At 43.8% G+C, this 24,750-nt stretch overlaps 1 protein-coding gene across 6 annotated transcripts in view; it reads left to right on the plus strand.

The window, feature by feature from the left end:
- Window positions 1-24,750, plus strand: part of RIMBP2 (RIMS binding protein 2) — a 494,858-nt gene that overhangs the window by 187,435 nt on the left and 282,673 nt on the right. For all 6 annotated transcript variants that reach the window (XM_089775164.1, XM_089775165.1, XM_089775167.1 and 3 more), the window contains exon 5: window positions 206-346. In XM_089775164.1, the coding sequence (XP_089631290.1) occupies window positions 206-346 (141 nt within the window). The remainder of the gene's footprint in view (window positions 1-205; window positions 347-24,750) is intronic.

Below are 24,750 nucleotides of genomic sequence, written 5' to 3' on the forward strand. Positions count from 1 at the left end.
ATAAATGCCGTGGCCCTTGTATTTTCATGTCTGATTTTGTAAGCAAGTAGTTTTAAAGTGAAGTGAAATCTGACTCTTGAAAGGAGTACAGTAATCTGGAAGGGTTGAGAACTGCTGATGTATATTACATTAAATTGTGTGAATTACTAGTGTGGTATAAACAAATGTAAGGATTTACCTGTTTTTGTTTTTTGTTTCCCTACAGTTAAGAAATGATCTACCATATTTGCAAGCTGCAGTGCCACAGAAAACATTAGATCAGATCCAGTTTTTAGAGGAGAAAACCCAGATTTTTCAATCTAATGTCACCACACTAAGTCCAGAAAATCATCAGTGGAGATTTTTAGTAAGTTCTCTTTGGTTGTTCTGTTGTATTACTTTAGCTGAATGGTGAATTTAGAGACAAGTTTTGTTTTGTAGTCCAGAACTTCATACCAAAGGCTATGTTACTAAATTTGGCCTACTTCATTACTACTGTTACTCTTTTGAGTGTATAGATACTTTGATTTTGCATATCTCAAGTTTCAAAAAAGAGTATTACAATACTGCAATACAATAGTGACATCAGAAAAAATAATAGCAAGAAACATATGAACCACATTCATAAATATGGAAGGTGAATGTATTGTTGATAAACCAAGTTGTGATGCGTTGTGTTGGGCAGAAAATCATAGGACCAGAACCTTAGTTGGTGTATAACTCAGCATAGTTCTGCCAATTTATTACCAGCTGAGGATCCATCTAGCCCACAGATGACAATGAGATTATCTGGTTATAATTCAGAGGAGAAGTAAAGGATTTATAAATTTTGTGTTTGGCATAAATATACAGATTACAAAATGTTCTGTCAGTACAGGTTGAACCACTCTAGTCCAGTACCCTGGAGGCTTGACTAGTCCCGAATCAGAAATTTTGCCAAGTCATGGGAGATTGAAATTGTCTAGCACCGTGGTCATCAACCGGTAGATCGCGATCTACCAGTCGATTGCAGGGGCTCTGTGAGTCGATCTTTAGCTCCTTTTGGGCTGAGCGGGGTGCAGCTGAGCTGGAGCAAAGAGGAGTGGCTGCATGGCCAGCTGGACATGGTGTTCAGCCCAGGTGCACCACAGTCCACGTAGGCTGGAGCACAGGGGAAGCTGCCTGGTCAGTTGGCCATGGTGTTCAGCAGAAGCAGAGGCTGCACCGTGCTCCAGCTGATTGGGTGGCTTCTCCTCTGCTCTAGCCCCCATGGAGTGTGGTGCACCTGGGCTGAACACCACTGCCAGTTGACCAGGCAGCTGCTCCTCTTTGCTCCAGCCCAGCTGCACCGCGCTCAGCCTGGGGAGGCTTTGCCTTGCTCCAGCTGGGCTGGAGCAAAGAGGAAAGGCTTCCTGGCCAGCAGGAGAGCGGTGCAGCCTTCCCAGTCTGAGTGCCGTGCAGCTGGGCAGGAGCAAAGAGGAGCGGCTGCCCGATCAGCTGGCTATGGTTTCCAGCCCAAGTGCACCACACTTTACCTGGGCTGGAGCAGAGGAGAAGCTGCCCGATCAGCTGAAGCACGGCACAGCCTCTGCTGAACACTTCAGCCAGCTGATCAGGGCGGCTTCTCCTCTGCTCCAGCCTAGCTGCACCGCGCTCAGCCCTGGAAGGCTGCACCTCACTTCAGCTGGCTTGGAGCAAAGAGGAAGGGCTTCCAGATCAGCAGGGCATGGCACAGCCTCCTCGGGATGAGTGCAGGGCAGTTGGGCTGGAGCAAAGAGGAGGTCTGCCTGGCCAGCTGGTCATGGTGTTCAGCCCAAGTGCACCCTTCACTGCAGGAGGGGGGGAGTCGGCCCCAGAGGAAGCGACTACTGGGGCTTCCCTGCTCCAGAGGGGGAGAAGTCCTGGGAGGAGGCGGATGCAGGGGACTCCCATCTCCCACTGGCACCCTGCTGCCGAACCCTGTCCCCTCTCCACCATTGGCACCATGCCCTCTGCTGCAGAACCCTGCCTCCTGCCCCCACCCCAGAACCCTGAACCTTGCCCCCACTGCCACCCTGTCCCCTGCCTCAGCACCCATTAATACCCTTTCCCAGTACCACGTCCCGGGTTCCCACCAGTAGAGTTATGGCCACATTAGTGAGGCGTGGGGGTTTTTGAAGGAGGGGTGTTTTGGGTTTTTTTGCATCTCCCTTGTGTGGCCCCAACTGACTTCTCTTCTGTGGGTCAGTGATCCCTGCCCCTCTCATAAATAAAGACAATGCAGAAGCTTTTTGTGTTTGACATAATATTTTATTTAAAAATGAAGCCTGGTCAACAAACCCCCAAATGGGGCCAAGCCCCCATCTGGCCACAGCATCATAACACTCCTGCACTCCCCCCAGACCGTAGATCTGAGCCTGTCATACCCTGGATCCCCCTGCCCTGAGCCCCTCACATACTCCAACCCAAATTCCTGCACCCTCACATCCATAAGCATGTGGATTGCTTATTACCCCAACACTCCATCTGACCCCAACAGTCCCCAGCCTGGAGCTCCCTTCCGGAGCTGGCATCCCTTTCTCCACCTCCTCCTGCATCCAAATTTCCACCCAGAGCTTGCACCTCTCACCCCTTCCCACCCCCAAATCCCTCATTCCCACCCCAGAGCCTACACATCCTGTCTCAACCCAGCTAGGGTACGGCTAGACTGCAGGAGTTTTTCCAGGATCCCAGAGATATCTTGGAAAATCTCTTCTGCATCCAGGGATGTGTTTGTTCTTCCATTTTTTTAGTGGAAGAGCAAACATGCTCTTTCGGTAACCCCTATATTCCTCATTTGGAATAGGGGGATGCCAAAAGTAGGGGGTTTTCTGACATGTGGTCCAGTCTAGACAGGCCCAAATTTTGGAAAAATCTCTTCCCATAGAAGAGTCGGAAAGAAAAGTGGCAGTGTAGAGAGCATCAGGGCTGGGATAGCAAATGATGGAGAGGAGGAGAATAGAGAGGGCGGGGCTTCAAGGAAGGGGTGGGATCTTGGGGGGAGGGGTTGGGCAGTAGATCTTCGTTTGTTCTGAGATTTAAAAAGTGATCTTGAATGAAAAAAAGTTGGAGACCACTGGTCTAGCAGCATTGCCTATACTTCCACTACTTTTCTCAGCTCTTAGAAGATATTTAGGGGTAAAACAGAGCTTAATAACAGCACAGAATACTGAAAGCCAGGACTGATGGCTGTAAACAAACTTTATGGGACTATGGGAAATGCCTACACCAATGATAAGTGGACATCCTGCTAACTAAAATCATGCCAGGCCACAGATGTTGCCATATCAAAAAGTGCTGGACTAGAGAGATTCAGTCTGTAGAATCTTTTAGGAGAGGTTGTTTTCAGAAAATAGTAGCTATAGGAAAAGAAAATAGTTGTCAAAGACTTTTTCAAAAAAAGGTCTGAGGATTGGTAGCTTGTTGTTTCTAGAAGGTCTGCTGGAGTAAGCGATACTCTGAATATTTCAGAAGCAGTTTGAATGAAAGGTTTTCAAATTAGTTTGAAAACAAATAAATGGTTAATTCAACAAATTACTCTTTCAGAATTTGCTGACTTCTATTCAGATCTGCAAATTCAGCATTCAAATTTGATGTATATAAGTACAGTAATATCTGTGTATCAATTTTTGCTTCTCTGCGCAGGAGAGGTTAGTTCTGCTTGTGCTGTCAAAAGTGGTAAACACGTTTTTTGGCTTAGCTACCATTAAGTAGCGATATCATATTGCAGCATAAAGTCAAATTTAACTAGTTGCCTTATAAATAATTTGGGATCAGTTTTCAGTAAAGAATGCAGCTGTGCATAGGGACTTATGCATTGTGGTAGCCTTTTAAAACTTGCCAATTGCCTCAGATAATTAAGGCCCATGATCCTACAATCGGATGAGAGTGGGCGGACTCTTCCTTTGGCATGAATCAGATAGTAGGTTGCGAGCTTAAATAAGTATTTTCAGTTAAATAACCTTGCTTTCAGATGTATTTATGGTATCTCCAATAGGCATGTGTATAGGGAAATAGAAGCTGGCTCTGAATATCCAGAATTAACCTTATTTTTTTTCAGGTTTACTCAAGATAAGCTTCTGAGAGCCACCAATGTAATATCTTAGAGTATAATTGTGATTATGCACCTGTTTTCCTGCCCATTGTTCTAAAATGTGTACCTTTCCCTACCAGCAACAGCTATTATTTTAAATTTAGGTTTGTCTGTTCTGAGTCTGGTGTATATTATCTGATTGGTGTTAAGAAATGCCTATTAATAAAATGACTGTGAATGCATGTTGTGTTTATTAATTTACTCTCATTGCAAGTGTAGGAATGGAAGATGCATGGATGAGTTTAATAAGATTTTTCTGTTATTCAGAAAATAAGTAGTAAGCAGATTCAATAGTGACATATACTGTAACAAAAACTGTTTATGTTTGGATCTGTTTTGGTGTCTGTCTTTTCTCTTGATTCTGCCTTTATTTTATTTAGAAAAGGACAAAATTAATGTAAAAGAACAGTGAAACTTTAACTGAGCACCCAAAGTGCCTGCAAAAATCGATTGTCAAGTGGAAGTTTCTCTCATGAAGGGTACTTCTAAACTAAGGTTTTTTTTTTTGAAGGAGGATATGCAAATTCCATGGGAATTTCAATATCTTCTTCCAATCTCACTTTTGAAAGAGGATTTTTCGAAAGTGAAAGTAGTCTGGACGTGATTTTTTCAGGAAAAAAAACACGTAAACCTAATTTTTTAAGGAAGAACTTTTTTTTTCCAAAAAGGGTTTTTTTTCCTGAAAAAAGTGGGCAAACTACTTTCACTTTCGAAAAATCCTCTTTCGAAAACAGAACATAGTCTAGACATAGCCTAAAAGCTGAGCCAATTTGTACTATAAACTTCACAAGACACTTTAAAGAACATGCATGTTAAAATGCCAGTGAATGGAAATGTGCTGTAGTGCTCGGACCTCTGCTGCACACACTGAACAATGCTGGAATATTTATCAATTTAAAAGTTACCATAGGAGGATTGCTCCTTGATGAAAGATATTGAAACTATTCAAAGGGACGTTGCTGATGCTCAGCACTTCTCTAGAGGCTCTTAGTATCTTGCAGGTTTGGGTCCATATACTAATTTGGGCTTGTCTTGGACTTGAGTTCTATCCCTGGGCAAGTCTTCGTATAGTGCAAAGTCTCAAAAGTATTTGTATTCAGATGTACTTGTACTTGTTTAAGCATGTAGTAATTTAGGCTAGTTACATTGTCAATATTCAAAGTAATCTAAAACTTGGTAAAGCAGGTTCCTGATCCTTAATTTAGATCTGTACCTCAGCTTAATGCTATTTTATGGGGACATACTGGTAAAGGATGTAATAGTGTAACCATTTAAACAGTTAACCAATAAGCATAAACTTATCAGTTACTGTAATGGTTACATGCTTGCTTGCAGTCTTGCACCTGGGAAGCTAGCTGCCACCCTGCACTGGCGACTCTATTTCAGAGCGGTGTGGGACGGTAGCCAGTTCCCCAGGAGTGGGGCCGGCAGCCAGGAGCTGGCTCACAACGCCCAGCGTGCACTGGCTGCCTGCTCTGCTTCCAGGGAGCTGGCTGTGCTGCAGGCTCTGAAATATAAATTTTATACTGCAGAGCCCACTGTGTGCAATCTTGTAACCACTATGATTTTTTCATGGTTACATAATTAACTACTTTTTAACATCCCTAATACTAAGTTCAAGTGAATTGTGATGTCATTACTGTCCAGTATTAAATCAATTGCATAGTGTTAGTTGAATTTGCAAATCAAAATTTGAGAACTGTATATGCTCACTTCATCTCATAAAGTCTAACTTTGGCATCCATCATTTGGAACTCTCCTTTTTGCTACTGATAAAGATCATTTTATTAGTCCTGTATTAGGTTCTCTTTTGGTATACTATTGATAGGCTTGCAAAAGTGGACTGAAGTGATGCTTCTTTAAGTATCTTACAGTGGGGCATATAGTGGCTCTGTCTGTCTGTCTCCTAATCAGATGTGTAGTTTATTGCTCATATGTCATGTTTATCATTATGCCTGAAGATATTTAAATACTTTATTTTTCTTATTCGCACTTCCATAAGTTAACATCAGACCTTCAAGTAGCATGATAAACACACATTCAAGCATCTCCCTCTCTGGAGATATTTAAGAACAGGTTAGATAGACATCTGTCAGGGATGGTATAGACGGAGCTTGGTCCTGCCTTGAGGGTGGGGGGCAGGACTCGATGACTTCTCGAGGTCCCTTCCAGTCCTATTATTCTATGATTCTATGATTAGAGATTCTGTTTGTTGAGAAAAATAGCAACATTGTATACTGGTCACTGTAGTAAGTATTGTCTTTTGAATGAGGTATAATGTAGCTCCTAAGCGTTCTTTGCTTTTAACAATCCATAATATTTTTTACAAGTCTGAGTATTAGTCCCACAGTCCTTTCCAACTATTTTCCCCATTTGTTTAAATTGTCTATAGGATTCATCTGTTCCTGTTCTGTACAACTTAAGGGACACTCAGGAGGTAATGTCCTATAGGAATTAAATAGGGCTTTAAATTACTTTAAACTCCTTTATAATTTGTTAATGAACAGTATAAATGTACAGGTTTTCATTTAAAATTTTGTGAAAGACTCTCAAACTCGATAGGCAGATAGATAATATGTACTCAACAGAAGTTATTTTCTGTGGAATTGTAAGGGAGCAGTTCTGTAGGGGTGGTGCATACCTGTTAACTTTTTTGTATATATATATAGAGAAAAGAATGCATGTGAAAATTATGTTATCCCAAGGAACTGATGTCACATAAGAACAGCCATAGCAGGTCAGACCAAAGGTCCATCTAGCCCAGCATCCTTCCTTGTAACAGTGGCTAATGCCAGGTGCCCCTGAGGGAATGAACAGAACAGGAAACCATCAAGTGATCCCTCCACTGTTGCCCATTCCCAGAATTTCATACTGTCAGAGGCCAGACTGACAACCCTGGTAACAAAAGTTCACTGTTTATTCATAGGACTGCGGCCCCGCAGCCAAGAGAAGTTTAAGTTTTCTTCACTCTCCCAACAAGCATCCCTAACCGCTGTCCTAAGCCGACCACCTTTAGTAATAAAATGTATCATTCAGTCTTCATATAGCAGGTCTATTAATGAGAGGGGGCATAAAGGGGCTAGTTGCCCTGGGGCTCAGTGATTCAAAAGGGTGCAGGACTCCCAGCTATCACTGCTGGTAATAGTGCTGCAGCCAGGAGCCACAGGCCCTTTACATTGCTGCTGGAACCCCTTGCAGCACACTCCAGGCAGCACAGAGGGCTAGCTGTCCCAACCCCGGCCCTTTTCACCTGAGTCCTCACTCCTTCTGTGGAATGCAGAGCCAGGTTCCCTCACACACATGTTGTTCAGTTGCTCCCCTGTCATATATATTCATCCCTTGGGTTTATGGCAGCACCTCCCTTCCTGCTCTCCTTCTTTCCCCAGTGCTTGGCTACCATACCGCGGCCTCCCTCCCTCTCCTTTTCTTCCCCCCCCCCCCCCGCCTGCAGCAGAAGGAGGGAGAGAGCTGGGTCAGCTGCAGCCTTGTCCCAGCCCAACCCCCCAGCAACCAAAGGGAGAGAGCCCAGTCTGCTGTGGCCTCAGCCCAGTCCAACCCCTCGGTGGCTGGGAAGGGGAGAGCGGCGGGAAGCCAGGTCTGCCACATGTGGGCCTGGCCCTCTTCAGTGGCCTGGGGGAAGGTAGGGCTGCTTACCCCCAGAAGGCAGGGGGTGAGCATAGCAAGCAGGAGGCACAGCCCCCTAGTTTTTAACAAACTGAGAAAGCTACTTCTCAATGATACATTCAGTTATGTGTATTGTAGGTCAGAAGACATTAGCTAAATTCTTCCTGGTGCATTTTATTTGGACAACTGTTTCATTGCAAGAAAAATCCCATGGTATTTTAATAAACAACTAGACTGAATCTATTTCCACAAATATACACCGCCTTTCATCATCTATCATTAGCTTGCTGTGTACATCAATAAAACTGGGGCTTGAACTCGTTACCTGTTAGTCATTAAGCAACAGTAGCATTTGCCACTGGCAAAAGCTGCTAGTAAATGACTTACAGCGCTGTGATTGTTAAAGTGATCTGATTTTGGTATTGAGGCTATTCTAAGGACAATAATGCAGGCATAATGCCATTTTCAACCATAGCAACAATTTATCAGAAAAACTACTTAAGCAACATCATTTTCCCAGGTTATGGTTGTATATCAAAAAATTATAATCATATTCGTCTTTCCAAATCTAGTGTTCTTTAAGTGCTTCTGTCTCTATGTAAAAAGGGAAAAAAATATTATGCATTCAAAGCATTTACTTTGTTTTGTTTTTTTTGCAAGGATGGTAAGGTTTGATGTTCAGCATATTAGGCCAAATTTGAACTGAAAGAAAAAATTAAACATAATTAAAAAAATTAATTTTGAGTTTGGCTTGCTATTCAGAGACATTTCATATTTAGAACTGCCAATTGTAGGACTGAATGTTAATGTTGCCGGCACACAGTGCCCGAGGGGGACAACAGCTGGGTTCGTTGCCCGGTGTGCGCACTCCAATAAACACACCGGTGTGGAGAAGCAAAAAAAGTTTATTTGAACGTTCAAATAGGTGCCAGGAGACATCTCAAATCAAGCACACAACGTAAGTAGTTTTCCTTCCTTATAGACCCAGGTTGTTTACTTGCAAGAACATAGTGAACTGTAGCAAGTTTCCCACGCTGGGACATGTTCCTCCTCCTCCCCCTCCCCCTCCCCCTCTACAGAAACACATCTGAATTCTTCTTCTATACCACTGATAGTAACTAAGCAACTTTCAAGGTCTTGCTGTCTTGCTGTTCCCAGCTGTTAGCGAGCTAGAGAAAAGTTATGTCTGGGGGGGAGGGGAAGGTGCTTTTAGGGTGCTTGGGCCTGGGGGGGGGGCTTCATCGATCCTTGTGATCTTCCACTCCCCCCGAGTTATCTAGGATCATGCCCAGTGACCCCAACATTAATATGTTAATGCAAAGAAGGAAGGCTTCAGAAATGGCATTTAATATTTTGGATATAAAGTACTGCCTTAAAAAAACTTAAGATGAGTTTTCTACTCTTTTCCCCATGCAGTACATATACATTACTTTCAAGAAAGATAACCATAGTGTCTATGAATTAGAACAGCTTTTGGTTCATACTTGTGTAACATAATGGCTTGACCTATAGGCATTCAACTTTTTGTCATTTTTATGTTTCTCCCTGAATACACGTGGAACTTCTCTGATCCAGCAACATCCATAGTCCAGAATGATTTTAGTTAGCAGGAATGTCCACTTATCATGGGTTTGACTGTTTCCCGCCATCCCATAAAGTTTGTTTATAACTACCAGTCCTGGCTCTCAATGTCTGCGCTGTTATTTAGCTCTAATATACCCCTTTGTGAATCTATCTAGCTCTTTTTTGAACCCTGTTAAAGTTCTAGCCTTAACCGTATCCTCTAGCAAGGAGTTCCAGAGGTTGACTGTGCACTGAGTGAAGAAAACTTTCCTTTTGTTTGTTTTAAACCTGCTGCCTATTAATTTCATTTGGTGACCCCTAGTTCTTATATTGAAGGAATAAGTAAATAAATTTTCCTTATTCATTTTTTCCATACCAATCATGATTTTATAGACCTCTATCATATCTCCCCTTAGTCTTCTCTTGAGGTCCCTTCCAGTTCTAGTGTTCTATGATTCTATGATTTCTGGTGATGTTGCCCTGGAAATAATTATTCTCTTTGCAAATATAGTAATTTCACCTGACAAGATTAACATAGCACTGGTAAGATTAAGAACTTTCCTATCTACAAGTCCAAGAGACAGTTCCTGTAAAAGTAGAACTGTATCTAATTTCAGGGGAAGGGTGTGGGAAGAGCTTGTTCCCCTCTCCCAAAATTCAAGGACCTTGTTACATTCTTGGATGTGTCTGAGCAATGACTGTAAAAGGTATTTAAAATCTTGAGCCTTTCAGATTTAATATAATTAACTGTATTGAAAATAGATTAACTGTATTGAGCTAATTGGCATGAAAGCAGGCTGACCTTTTCTCACTAAAACATAGTTATTTCTGTCTTTGGATGTTTTAAAAAGATAGTTGACCTAGAAACACTTTTTGTCTAATAAAAAAAATTCCTATCCTCTTTCTCTCTTTCCCTTTTTACTGTCATAGAATTGAAACCTAGAGGCACCAAGAAAGGGAGAATGACATCTGCTATACAGCCTTAGCTAAGAAACAGTTGGTTTTTAGCTCATGCCGTAAAGTCTGAAGTCTTTAGCCCCTAAGATCCCAGGTTCAGTCCCACCTGCTGACGACCATCGTCCATCAACTTTACAGAATAATTAGACTTCCTTCTTTCTTATGCATTTGATGGTCTGGTTAATACATTTCTGATTTTAAAAATTGGAATGAATTCAGAGCAACATGCGATGTTCCATGTGATGTAAACAAGGAAAAAGAAATCTATATTAACAGAACCCGATTTTAAGAAGTTAGCTACCTGTGGCCTTTGGAAACTATTTATTTAAACCAAGAATATTACGTGCTATAGGATTAATGACCAAATTCTGTTAGCTTTGTTCATGTGATACCAGTGGGAATAAAGGATTAGGCCCTTGTTTACTATTTTTCTTTTAGAGTGGGGGGCCCTCGTGGCTGAAGGGTTATTCACTTCAGTTGTCAAGCTTATAACATTATAATAATCACTCATGAGGAAAAATTCAAACACTGTAGGAACAATACTAATGGGCTACGTCTACACTGGCCCCTTTTCCGGAAGGGGCATGTAAATTTCACTAGTCGTCGTAGGGAAATCCGCGGGGGATTTAAATATCCCCCACGGCATTTAAATAAAAATGTCTGCCGCTTTTTTCCGGCTTTTAAAAAAGCCGGAAAAGAGCGTCTAGACTGGCCCCGATCCTCCGGAAAAAGTGCCCTTTTCCGGAGGCTCTTATTCCTACTTCGCGGTCCCGCCACCCGTGTACTCCGGGCGAAAAAAGCTGCTCCGCGTCTCCCTGGTCTGCAGACCAGGAAGACGTGGAGCAAAGCCCCGGAGGGGCTCAGGGTTCCAGTGTATGATAGGCTCAGATGTAGGGTCTGGGGAAAAGGGGAGTGCAGGAGTGTTATGGTGCTGTGGCCAGATAGGGGCTTGGCCCCAAAAGGGGATTTGTTGGCCAGGCTTCATTTTTAAATAAAATACTATGTCAAACACAAAAAGTTTCTGCATTGTCTTTATTTCTGAGAAGGGCAGGGAACCTGTGTTGAGTCAGGGGTCACTGACCCACAGAAAAGTCAGTTGGGGCCACACAAGTGAGCTGCAAAAAACCCTCCTTCAACCCCTCTCCCCCTGCCCCAAAGCTTCACTAATGTGGCCCCAACTGTGTTGGTGGGAGCAGAGGACATAGGGGGCTGGCAGGGGAGAGGGAACAGGGGGATGAGAGGGCAGGGGATAGGGTGTCAGTAGGGACAGGTTTCTGAGGCTGGGGAGTGGGGAGAGGGAACAGGAGGGGAGTGGGGCAGAGACTCCCCTGCACCTGCCTCCTCCCAGGATTCTCCCCCCCCTCACCCAGAGGGAAGCCAACTAAAACCCCTCCCGTGCCTACCGCGGGGCCAAACACCCCTCCTGCGGCGCAGCCAAAACCCCTCCCTCCACTGCGCCTGCTCTGGGGGCCGGGGACAAACCCCCCTCCCACGGCGGGAACAAACCTCCCTCCTGAGGCGGGGACAAACCCCCGCTCACGCCTGCCCCGGCCCTGGGGCCAAAACCCCCTCTCGCGGCGCAGCCAAAATCCCTGGACTCGACTCACCCCTCTTGAGTCCTGCGGTCACAGTGCAGGGAACCCGCTGAGCCACACTCCTCCTCCAGGGCCAACACCCCCTCCCACAGTGCTCCCAGCATGCTACAGAGCTGTGGAAGGGGAGCAGCCAGCGCACTTCCGGAATCCCCAAAAGTGGCGCAAAGCTGCTTCAGGAAGGACTTCCAACCACTTCATGGGAAGTCGGCACTACGCTGGTAGGTAGTGGGGCTTCTTAGGGGTGGGGGGAAAATGGGGAATGGGAGGTGGGGGGCTTCAAATGCTCACGATCGGCTGGTCGAGGCCTCGCGATCAACCAGTCAATTGCGATCGACAGGTTGCGGGGGCGCGGGGCCCTCTTAGGCACAGGGCCCGATTTGGGGGAATAGGTTGAATCAGTCTAATGCCGGCCCTGCTCCCAACACTGACAGAAATCCATCAAAAGACACTCTACTCTCATTGACTTTGATGGGTGTTGGATCAGGACCTTGTATATTGTCTAAATCCTGGCTTGTGAGCTCTCCAGGACAAGGAGTTTCTTGGTGGAGTTTATATGTATAGTGCCTTGTAAGAAAGACCCCAGCCTCAGCTTTGGATCCTTGGATGCTACCTCATTAGAAGCAATAAACAGAGTTATTGCTGAGAGCTCTGTAAGCTCAAAAGCTTGTCTGACTCACTAACAAAAACTGGTCTAATAAAGGATATTATCTCACCTACCTTGATGTAGTATTTTTCAAATCAGAGATTTTCTTTAAAAGCTTGCAGTCACTTGACTGACAATGAGAAAGCAGATGTCTGAACACATTTCAGAGTAAGAATTGACATCATATTTTCCTATAATACATAAGCCTAAAAATTTTGCTTAAAAGAACAATTCATTGTGCTTATGTAAGCAACACTTATTCCTCTCAACATAATTACTTTTACTTCTTGCATAATCAAGTTAAAACTCAAATTCAACCAGCCAAGCAAGGGAATCAGGTTACATTTTTGTAGAATTGAATTATCCTTGGTTCTAGAGAAGTAGAACAGATTGTGGATGTTTAAGTAGTTTTATTTGCAAGACTACATGTCCAGTGACTTCTGCAAAGAAGAGATGGCACAAATTAAGTATTTGTAATGTTTGTTGATGTCTCTTTCCTGTCTAAACCCATGTGACTCTATCTTGGTATCATTGAAGTCAAGGTAGCTTTGAGATTGGGAGGCAATAAATTGATAAACCCGAGCTTTTGGTTTGAGTCAGTCTTAATTTCTTAATGAATTTACCAGTAAATTTAGGGCTCTGGTCATCCTTTGGGATGATTATTTGAGTTTTCATTTGTGCCATCATTTGATCATTTTTTATGATGGCCTTCGGAGATAGCTGAAATCCTCTTCTTTACAAAGAACAGACACAATGGTAGTCATGGGCCTGTGGGCTACTGGGGTTCCACTTGTGACCCATGGACTCCATCTGTCCCCACTGCCATGTGCATCTTATGTGCTGGGACACTGGAACCCTCCATTCCTGCTCCACTCCCTCCCAGAGCTAGAATGCTGTGACTCAACTCTATGTGGCTGTTCAAGCTCTGGGAGGCAGAGGGGGCCTTCCAGGGACTAATCCTGTGGACTTTATCCGGCCCATGGGCTTCAATTTGCCTACCTCTGGACTAGCTGCTTTGCTTGAACCAGCTGGAGAAGTACAAACAAGATGGAGCTTTCCCTGTACAAAGAATTGAATTGCCCTCTGAAAATAAATAAATGTAAAGTCAGAACAAGCTTTTTCCTGTCTCTTTTGGAGATGTGAAGCGCTAATGATAAGAGCAGCAGCATGGAAGCCCATCAAAGCTACCAGATTTTGCTTTTTATCAGTCAAAACAAAGCCAGAAATATAGGCCCTCAATTCAAGAAGGGTGATGTAAACTGCTCTTAGCACAAAAGCCAGCAGGACTGGATGAAAGATGTTCACAATGAAATGCCTGCTTGAATATGGATGTTAGAACTTATAAGGTAAGCCAGAGGCCAAGTAGTATGCGTCATAAAACCAAGATAGAAAGGGGCAAATTGACTGAGCACCAAAAAATGACAAGTCTATATTTTAAGATCCTTTTTTTAATGAAAAAGTGCCAGAAAAACAGATGGGGAACAGGAGACTATGGTATTAATTTATTTTTGAATTTATGAATTTCTATTCTTTGTTTAACCATAGATTCAAATGATCTCTGTGTGTGTATCTGTGTCAACATCTACACTTGCACATTACAATATTGTACAGGCAGTCCCCGACTTACGTGGATCCGACTTACTTCGGATCCCTAGATACGAACGGGGTGAGGCAACTCCCGCACATGCGCAGCAGCATTCCCGGGGCTCGTTCACCTGGGTCCTAGGATCCTCCTCCTCCTCGGGCCGGCTCCGACTGGGGTCCCGCAGAGCTGCAGGGCAGAGGAAAAGTGCCTCCCCACGCCCGCTGCCCCCCCATCCCCCTGCCAGCAACAGGCTGCCCCCTCCCCTGAGCAACAGGCTGCCAAACAGACAAAAGCAGCCTCTCTGCCCCTCCTCCCCTCTATACATGCCGGGCTCCTGGAGCACAGCAGCGTCCCCGGGGCTCGCTCACCTGGGTCCTAGAATCCACCTTCTCCTCCTCTTCGGCCGGCTCCAACTCGCCTCTGCCTGCAGCAGCTGGCCACAGGGACAGGGATCCCGCAGAGCTGCCGGGCAGAGGAAAAGTGCCTCCCCACGCCCGCTGCCCCCCCCCCCGCGGCCTCGCATCCTGCACGCCTCCCCGCTTCCCCCCTGCCAGCAACAGGCTGCCCCCTCCCCTGAGCAACAGGCTGCCGAACAGCAGACAAAAGCAGCCTCTCCGCCCCTCCTCCCCCTATACATGCTGGGCTCCCTGGGCAAACAAAGACTCCACCAAAACAAACAAAGTGCTGGCCTCATTGTGTTAGCAAAAAAAGGACCCTCCTCCTAGAACCCTGGGTGGTGTGTGGAAATAAAGCTATTAGCTCAAAGCATGGTGCAGAGCTGTTTGGTATTTGATGAGTTACTCCTTTAGTCCTGAGTTTGTCACAGGGACAGAAATAGATGTGAAATCTTCTGAACAGGGGAACAGACAGCAAAACAAACATTAGAGGGGAGTTAACCTTTCCCTATGCTATCCAAAACTAAAAAAAATGTTTGGCTAGAGTTTCCCCTACAATATGTACCAGTTCCGACTTTCATACAAATTCAACTTAAGAACAAACCTACAGTCCCTATCTTGTACGTAACCCGGGGACTGCCTGTAGTTAATATAGAGCCCAATAGGCAAAGTGCTTTACAGTGCTTTATTTGTTTTACAGATACAAATCTATGATTTGTGCTTTGAAAGATTTATAATCATCTGTGGCTCCAATTGTGCATTGAGGAGTGTGTATGTGTAGACTGTTGCATCTATATAGAGCTTCACTGCCTTAAATACTTATCACTGTGTGTGGTGCTTATTGTTAGGATGGTCCTGTTGGGGTGTCAGTTAACTGCTCTGGTAGTAAACACTTCAATAGTAATAAGCGTTTCCAGGTGTGACCCTAATATCACTCTTTTTAGAGTCCATACTCTAGTGTAACAATCTTTGTACAAAATTTGCTGTGTGAAGTATCATCTGAAAACTATTTGCTGATCATTAATGTTTTTTGTGTTATATGTATGTGGTGTGTATTAAAAGTTACTGATATGTACTGGAATTATGACTAATGTGAGTTTAAACCAGGCATCAGGGAGATTCTATAAACAGGTTTTTCCTAGACAAAGGAATGCATTTGCTTCTTTGCTTCTCTGACCAGCCGGCTCCTCAAGGAAAGACAATGAGGGTACGTCTAGACTACATGCCTCCGTCGATGGAGGCATGTAGATTAGCCAGATCGGCAGAGGGAAATGAAGCCGCGATTAAAATAATTGCGGCTTCATTTAAATTTAAATGGCTGCCCCTCTCTGCCGATCAGCTGTTTGTCGGCAGATGGGGGCAGTCTGGACGCGACGCGCCGACAAAGAAGCCTTTCTTAATTGGCACAGGTAAACCTGGTTTCACGAGGCATACCTGTGCCGATCAAGAAAGGCTTCTTTGTCAGCGCGTCACGTCCAGACTGCCCCGATCTGCCGACAAACAGCTGATCGGCAGAGCGGGGAAGCCATTTAAATTTAAATGAAGCTGCGATTATTTTAATCGCGGCTTCATTTCCCTCTGCCGATCTGGCTAATCTACATGCCTCCGTCGACGGAGGCATGTAGTCTAGACACACCCTGAAAGTGTATTTGCATATAAGCAGTAAACAGGACTATCAAACTGACAAGGAGAAGGGGAGACTGCTAAAATGCAAATTGTTCTGTTTTGGGCTAGCACCAGCCTGGGAAGAAAGCAAGGATCTCCCTTCATCACCAGACTCCATCTAGTTTTCCCCACAGCTTGAATGAAACTTATTCTGTGTGGTAACCCACAGAAGATTCCATTTCCTGAGTTTATTGATTTACAAAGACAGGGATTCAGAGTTCCAAGTGATGAGCAATTAAATCAATGATCTATAAATAGTATTACTGTGTTACAAAAGTGCATATAGTGAAGTCTTTTCTGAAAGCTAGTGACAAACCAGTGACCAATATCATTGTGCATTAACATTATATGAGGAAATATGGATAGGGAACAATATACTGTAAAGTGTGTGATCAAATAGATTCTTTCCCAGAAAGAAGGCAGATTTCTGCTTGTTTTCAGTATCATTAAACAAGATTTGACCAAAAAAACGAGAAGCCCAGTTTATATAGAAATCAACATGGTGCTGGGAACTTCACAGGGAGAAAAGAACAGAAGGAGTTCATTTTGCCTCTTGTATCAGACATTGAACTTTGAAAGATCTAAGTGAAGACAGAAGCCATCTTTGGTATCCATTGCTGGACAGACCCAAGGGAACAGAGGAAACAACCTTGCAAGCTGAGAAAGGCTATGCCTACACTACGCGCTTATTTCAAAATAAGTCCCTAAAATAACTATTTCAAAGTAGCACGTACATACTACAAGTCCCTATTGAAATAGCACAGATCTAAATCAAAATAACATGTCCACGCTGATTGGAGGCTGAATCGCATTTAAAGCCCCCCAGAAGCACTCTGGGTAAGGCATCAGGACAGCAATCACGTCCTGTAGCCTGAGGCTATCTGAGGCTTGTGCTTAAAGTGGCTCCTCTCTACAGCCATGTCTCATACTCTTGTCCATTGCCTATGTCCTTGAAGGACAGCAAACTCCCACCACATGGTCTGGTTGCCCTTGTAGATGCCACAGCACTTCCAACATGGAACTGGAGCTGCTGCAAAGCAGTGTCAGGCTCTTTGACCTCCTGCTGTGACTCCTGGTGCAGTTCATGCAGGCTGCCCTCATAGTGCTGGAGGAGGATGATGAGCACCTCCTTGCCCATGCGCTCTTCCTGCACCACATACCCATCCACCCTCCCCTGCACACCATGCACCACTGCTTCTGGTGCTGGGACACCAGTTCTGACTGATGGGACCACATTGTTATGGAGCAGTGGGATAGCCAGCAGTGGCTCCAGAACTTCTGCATGTGGAAGAACACCTTCCTGGAGCTCTGCGAGTGGCTTGCCTCTGCCCTCTAGTGACAGACACCCACATGTGACTCACCATCCCCCTCCAGAAGTGCGTTGCCATCTCCCTTTGGAAGTTTGCCATGCTAGACAGCTACTGCTACATTAAGAACCAGTTCGGCGTGGGAGATCGACTGTTGGAACCATGCTCATGCTGGTTTGACTCTTTTATTATGTTACTAGGAGGGTGGTGAAGTACTGGAATGGATTCCATAGGGATGGGGGGTGGAATCTCCATATCTGCCAGTTTTTCAATCCCAGCTTCATGGTTTAGTTGGGGTTGGTTCTGCTTTGGGAATGAGCTTGCAAGGTCTCTTGCAACCCTATGATTTTATGTTTGTATAGGTGGTCAAGGCAATCAACATCATCCTTCTTTGGAGGATCATCACCCTGGGCAATATTGACCCTATTGTCACTGCCTTGCTGCCATGGGATTCCCCAACTGTGGCGGGGGGGCATTGATGGCACCCACATCCTTATCCCCATCCCCATCCTGGCCTCTGACCACTCTGCCTAAGACTTCATCAATAGGAAGGGGTACTTTTCAGTGATGCTTCTGGCCCTCGTGGAACACGGGAGCAGTTTCATGGACATTTACATCAGATGGTCAGGGAAGACCCACAACACCCTTGTATTCAGGAACTGCAGCATCTTCCAGAGGATGCATGTCACTTCGTCATATAGGGTGCCTCTGGTTGCCTCAAGGGGAGGTTCCGGATCCTCCTCATTGTCTGAACCTTGGCAACTGGAACTGCAAACCCTAGATGGTAGCAGCCTGCTGTATGCTCCACAAACTCTGTGAAAATAAGGGGGAGACTTTCCTACCAGGAGAGGGGGCAGAGGCTGAGCAGCTCGCTAGGATTTTTGAGCAGCTGGGGACTGCTGTCATTCAAGAAACCCATCGAGGGTTGTACTAATCAGGAAGGCTCTGAGGGAAAGTTTCAGCCAAGCCAGCTGTGAGACTTTTCCTGTGGCCTGCCCACAAGGGACCTCTGCATTGCCCCTGTGTCTTTCCTGCTCCATTCCTCTCTTCCCCTCCCCTCCCTTCCCACCATACCATGCATATATCTTATCTGCAAGTAGCAAAGTCCCTCAGAGATAACTTCTATCCCTGCCCACTGGAAGGGGTGTGTTTGGGGAGGTGTATTGAGCAGCTGACGCTGCTTGCCATAGAGGGTTGTACTGGGTTCTCCTTCCCTTCCTCCCCCTGGCAGGTTCCCATGCAGGTGATCAGTGTCCTCTGCCTCTCCATGTTTGACTGGGAGCAGATGCTGTCTGAGAGTGGGGGTATGACCTTGAGTGGGAAGGTGAGAAGGTATCCCACCACCGAGTCCGAAGTAAGGCAGGTGTATGCAGGAGCCTTGTGAGAAGGAGCAATAGGTCCCTGTGGGTCTGGGTGCTCTGGACTGGAGCTCCATGTGCACAGGTTGTTGTGTGAGTCCCAGAGCGAGAAGACCAAGCGTGGAGTGTGCAGCCCCCCACCATCTCTCATGTGTAGGTAGGGAAAGTGATGGAACTCACATGAACTGCCTTCTCCTGCTTTGTCCAAACCCTGGGCGATATCCTGGGATAGGGAGACCAGCTCCAGGGTTATGATGACTTCCTGGCTGGCGAGCATGGAAGCCAGCGCTGGTGCTCCAAGCTCACTGTGGGGGGTGTGAGGCTGGAGTGCCAGTGCAGGCTCCATGCTATGGGAAGAGGGAGAGAGAATTGAAGGGGGTGGTTGAGCTCAAGCCACGGACTACCTGTATGGTCCGCGGACTACAGTTTGAGAACCACCTATCTACATTACATAATATTAATAACCAGTGAATTATGAACTTTTAATTGATATCTTGTATGACACTTATCGGGTACATTTCATGACACTGAAGAAAGAGGGTATGCTTAAACTGGTTAAGTCAGCTGAAATTCATTACCAGTGTCATTGTGCCTTATGCCTTCTGACTTTACTCTCATAGTTAGTTATATTTGGCATGGATACCCATAAATAGACCTTTTCAACGTGCAGATTATTACTAATCTTCAGACTGGAATTTGCATGTGTGTAATTGTTCTAATATAAACAATGTTGTTCCTGACAAGGGGTTTTTCACATTCACTCAGTTCTATTCTAGGAAAACCCATATTTTCCTATTTTAGGTATAGTTCTGCATTCCTCATATAGTTTGAGGTGCAGAAGGAATGTAACTATAGGATCAAGATTTTACTCAGTTTTTCTTCTATGATTAAAAGAGAATGATGTGACCTGAATGTATTATGTTATGACATGAAGGGATAAAACTTGCCTTGAAGTGCTGTGAATCCATGATGCAATTTCTCTTAGCACGAAGTACATTCTTCAAGTATATTAAGAATTTCTAAAGAGCCTAAGAAAGATAGGTGTCCAAGTCCCATTGAATTTCAAATGCTCAAGGAGATTGGAGAGGTTATAAAAATATAAGAAATCAGGAGGATAGTTGGAGAATTTCAGCTATTCCCATGTTGACTGGTTACATGTTTTATCAGGGCAGGATTCAGAGAGAAAGTTTATAGGCACCATTAATGACTGCTTCTTGGAGTAACTAGTTGTGGAAATTAGAAAGGGGAGAGGCAGTTCTTGATTTAGCAGCCCTGGAGCACAGAATCTGTTCCAAAGAAGTAAATATAGTTGAACCACTCACTAACGGCAACCATGATATAATTAAATCAAAACATACTTAGATGGGGACCAGAGAAGTCCACCACAGTACCATTTAACTTCAGAAAGGGGAACTACACAAAAATGAGTAAGCTAGTTAAAGGCAATGAAACAGAACAATAGACACATACTTAGACAAAAGTGAGAGATGGTAGTTTTGTTTCATCCTTTCTTATTTATCTATTTATGAGACCTGTTGCCAAATAATGTTTTCCTTGTGTTCTAGAGCAAAAAGATCTGTCCCTAGAATGTCAAATGACCAGTCAATTAATCATTTCTTACTTTCTCTTTGTGTCAGTGTGATGGATAGGAGGAGTACTGGCCAGTACTCAGTGACTAAGGCTACATCTACACTACAGCCTTTTCTCAGCAGAGACAATGCAAATGAAGCGCTCATTAGCATTTGTAACACTGTCATTTGCATATCTCTGCCAATGCTTTTTGTGGAAGAGGTTTCTGCACAAAAACAAGCAGTGTAGATGGGTCCATTTTATGCAAAACCCCCTTTTGTGCAAGATCCCTTATGCCTCAAAAAAGAATAAAGCGATGATTTAATTCATATCTTGGGATTTGATTGTTGTGTCGTGTGTGTGTGTGTGTGTGTGTTGTTGTCGTGTGTGTGTGTGTGTGTCTGCCTGCCCAGACTGAGCAGTGAGCTACCAGAGACTGCAGTTTAGTTTTCTCTTCTCTTGGCTTTCAAGCTCTCTTGTGGTAAAAGAGCTTGGGGTACCTCTGAGGGGGATTCGTTTCCCCTGTCCTGTTTTAGAGTAAATCACTTGATGGTGGCAGCTAACCCCATAGTCAGTGAGTCTGTGACTCTGGGGAACTTTTGTAAGCAGAGCCTGTAGATGCAAGTTATTTTTAAGATCTCTTCTGGGCCCCCACCTTCTGCACTCAAAGTGCCAGAGTGGGGATCAGATCTCACAGTCACACAGAATGCTTCATAAAATATCTGCTTTTAAAAATCTCTTTGCTTGATTTAAATAAAATAAAAAAAATCATTTCAGTTTTATTTAATGTGTATTCTTGTTGGGATCTTCTGGGCTTTTGTGAACAATTTGCTTTCTATGGAAATGGTCTTTAAAGATTAGTTTGTGAGGCCCTGTCCCTTGTGATACATTCACCCCAAACTGGTTACATTTTAATATTATGGGTTTTTTAAAACACATAACATGAGAAATATTTGAGGAATCTAATTTACTTTTACCTGGTAGGCAGTGGGTGGACAAGTGAAGTGAGTCGTGCTCAGCTCAGCAAGGATTTAATGAGGCATATAAATAATTAGCAACACATTTCAAAAACCTTCTGCTTATGTAGGTCAAAACCCTGCATAATCCCAAAATCTTTAGAACAGCAACTTGTTTCAATATGGCAAGCAGGATTTGAATCTTTCTGGGAGTGTCTTTCTGTAACATGATAAATATGGTATGGAATGTAGTCATAAAAGGAAAATAACATTGCCAGAAAAAAGACCCATTGTATCAAGAAAGTAATAACCTTTATACCTTTCATTGTTGCCAACTTTAGCAATACATTCAACATTGGAGTACTATACAAAGACACAGTTAGTAGTAATATCTGCAATTTACTCCTACAATTATTCCTACCAAGAAGCAAAAATGACAACAGCGTTTTCAAGGGAAAGAAGACTGACATAAAAATGTGAAACAAATTCTATTAGCTATACTGTTTTAGCTGACTAAAGTAAACACAATTGTAGACAAAATCTAAGGTTTTAAAGGGAGCCTGAAGGACTAATTCCTGTGGAACTTGGGCTCTGAACTCCCGTAAGATTCTTTAAAAATCCCATCCTAATATTTTTATAATTATTGACATGTTTTAATTAATTCACCAGATGATTAACTGTTAATTTGGAATAGATCAAAGGATTGCATCTTTATTAAGAATTGTCCTTGGTGTTTATGTGTTAAAAATTTGGCTGACCCATTTTTGATGTTTTAACCCCTCTCCATTATATTTTTTCAGATTTCAGTGTTAGAAGGTTCTAGCTTAGATTAGAGGCAGAAGAGCCTGTTTACCATAAAAGGGCATCTTCTCTTAAAACTTTCAATTGAGTTTTGCAGACCAACAAGTTACATATAGTTCATATATGAAACTTAACTTTTGACTGCTTTTGTGACCTGCACCCAATCTCTCGCTTGGACATTTGCCTATTTCTACAGCTAATATACAATAGATGTGAAAATAATTCTGCTGCAAAAATATGTTGTAGTGTTTTGAAGCAAGATGCATACATTCTGCATTGGTTTTCATAAATAGTAGAAAATTAAAAAATCAGTCGGCTTGAAGGATGCATGCAGGTTGGGCAAGTCTGTCCTAATCACAGAAATATTCAGCAGAAAGTATTCAGTAAATATAGTATTTCAATTGTTTTAGTAAATATGATAGAGATATATCTAGTAAATGGGGACTCCTGTTTCCTGAAAATGAGCATAGCAACCAAAATATTGGTCATTGACTTTATCTCTGTTTTTTGGACATAGTGCGCTTAATCAACTAACTTCAGCAAACCATATCTAAAGATGGATGAGCTGCTGGACTTTCTTGAACTGTCAGCTTTAATCAACAACCAGTAACTGTGGCAAGGGCCCCTCTTGTCCAGGCCACTGCTTGGACTGGCCTCTTGACTCCCCCTCACTCCTTTCCCCAGCAGTCGGGACTTGCAGCTGGTTTCTGGGGTAGGGAGCCCAGGCTCCTCCAGGGACTCCCTCCCCTGCTGTTTCTGCTCTACAGCTGGGTGGGATTGTTTGCATGTCTGTCTGTTCAAGAACTCTTTCTGATGGTAAGTGTTAGAACCACCAAATTTGGTATACAGCTTCCTCGTATCATAACTTAAACTCTTAAAGTGAAGTAAGGGTTTGCTTGTGCCAGGGAAATGGGATGTTCCTGGAATAAAGTGCTTCATTGCGAGTTCAATCCTTGCAGAGGCCATTTAGGGATTTGGGGCAAATATTTGTCGGGGATGGTACTTGGTCCTGCTGTGAAGGCAGGGGACTGGACTCGATGACCTTTCAAGGTCCCTTCCAGTTCTAGGAGATAGGCAATCTCCATTAATTTTTTTTCCTCATAAAATCGTTCAGAAAAGAGACAAAATTACCAGAACAGATGAGATCCACTCTCGGTCACTTGCTTATCACATTCATCACTTCCTGATGGCCGTTGTACAGATCCCTGAAACCTTTGGCACCTTTGCCATTGGCAACCTTTTGTCACCTTTGGCATTACTGGGAATTTCACTTGACAACAGCTTAAGGAGTGAGGTCAAGAATAGGGATATTAATGGGTAACCAGTTAATTGGTTACTTGCTAAGCATCAGCCTTAATGGATGTTGTTTACAGGGTAACAGTTAACTGTTACCTGGGGAATTCCCCTCCCCCCCAGCCTGCCAAGGGCAGAGGGCTGCTCCAGCTCTTCTGGGCCCCTGAGTAGGTCTTCCAGAAGCAGATCCCACAAGCAGCAGTCCCTCAGCTGCCACATTCAGGAGCTGCTTCCAGCCCCACACGGGACTGCAGTCTCTGATGACTGCACACAGACTGGGAAACAGCAAGCAGCTGAAATGGAACCACCACTGCCCATGGAGAGGGGAAGTGCTCCAACCAGGCTTTGGCAGATAAGGGGCAGGAGGTGGGCTGGAGCAGCCCTTCTTCCTGCTCTCTCCTGTTCAGTCAGTTAAGCGTAATGTTTAACCAGTTAACATATTCAATGAGATTTTACAACCCTAGTCAAGGATTTGAATGAGCATGTCAACTGATCTCCTCCTTCACTTCTCAACATGGTTTTCTCTCCAGGTTAGGATGGAAATACATTAAGGAAGCTGACCCTGCTACCTTTTTTGTGGCTTAATAGGGGTCTCTGATATCAAAGGGTGTCAATAGGGCATTTCTCATCAGGACTGATATCACTTGGAAGAGAAAAACCATGCATGTGATTATTAAAAGCATCACCATTTATAATCCATTCTGGCAATCCATCTCAGATCAGTAGGTGCTAAGAATATTGCATCTTAAATAGTGGTGGATAGTGAGTGTGAAAGAGACCTTTGTGGCTGTTTTATGAGCTGTGAAAACCTATTGCTTCTTTCAGTGAGATTGTTGCCATCTCTGATCTTGTCTGTGACATGTTTATATCAGTGAGTACATCAGGGATTGCTGAGTCCAAACAAATGGTAATGAACATATTTTAAAGTTTTCCATTCTGACTGCTTTAAATAAATTTGCATTAATGAAAAGATTAAACACCTCATGATCTTTTCTGGGTAACGAGCACTAAAAATAAATTTGTGAGAGCTTTGGCTGCAATGTTACAAAATTCTGACAGTTTTTGAGAAGGGAGATAGTACAATACTAAAAGATTATAGTTTTTTAAAATGTATTTCAAAATAACATGAATAAACTGGGGCAAACGTGCCATTTTGTGCATTTGACATCTTGACAATTTTCAGCCTAACATCCCATTCGAGATGGGTGAATGATAAGCTGTCTGCAGAAACAGTTGCTTTAAAAATAAAAGCCAAGGTATGATTACTGAGAAGAGAGAATATTTTCCTGAATTATAAAGCAAAGCAAAATGTCATGCTCATCACTCCTTTGTATAGACAGGCAATCAAGCAGAATGTGACTTTATGTAAG

This window comes from Pelodiscus sinensis, chromosome Z, assembly GCF_052426305.1.
Source record: "Pelodiscus sinensis isolate ZL-2025 chromosome Z, ASM5242630v1, whole genome shotgun sequence".
Lineage (NCBI taxonomy): Eukaryota > Metazoa > Chordata > Testudines > Trionychidae > Pelodiscus > Pelodiscus sinensis.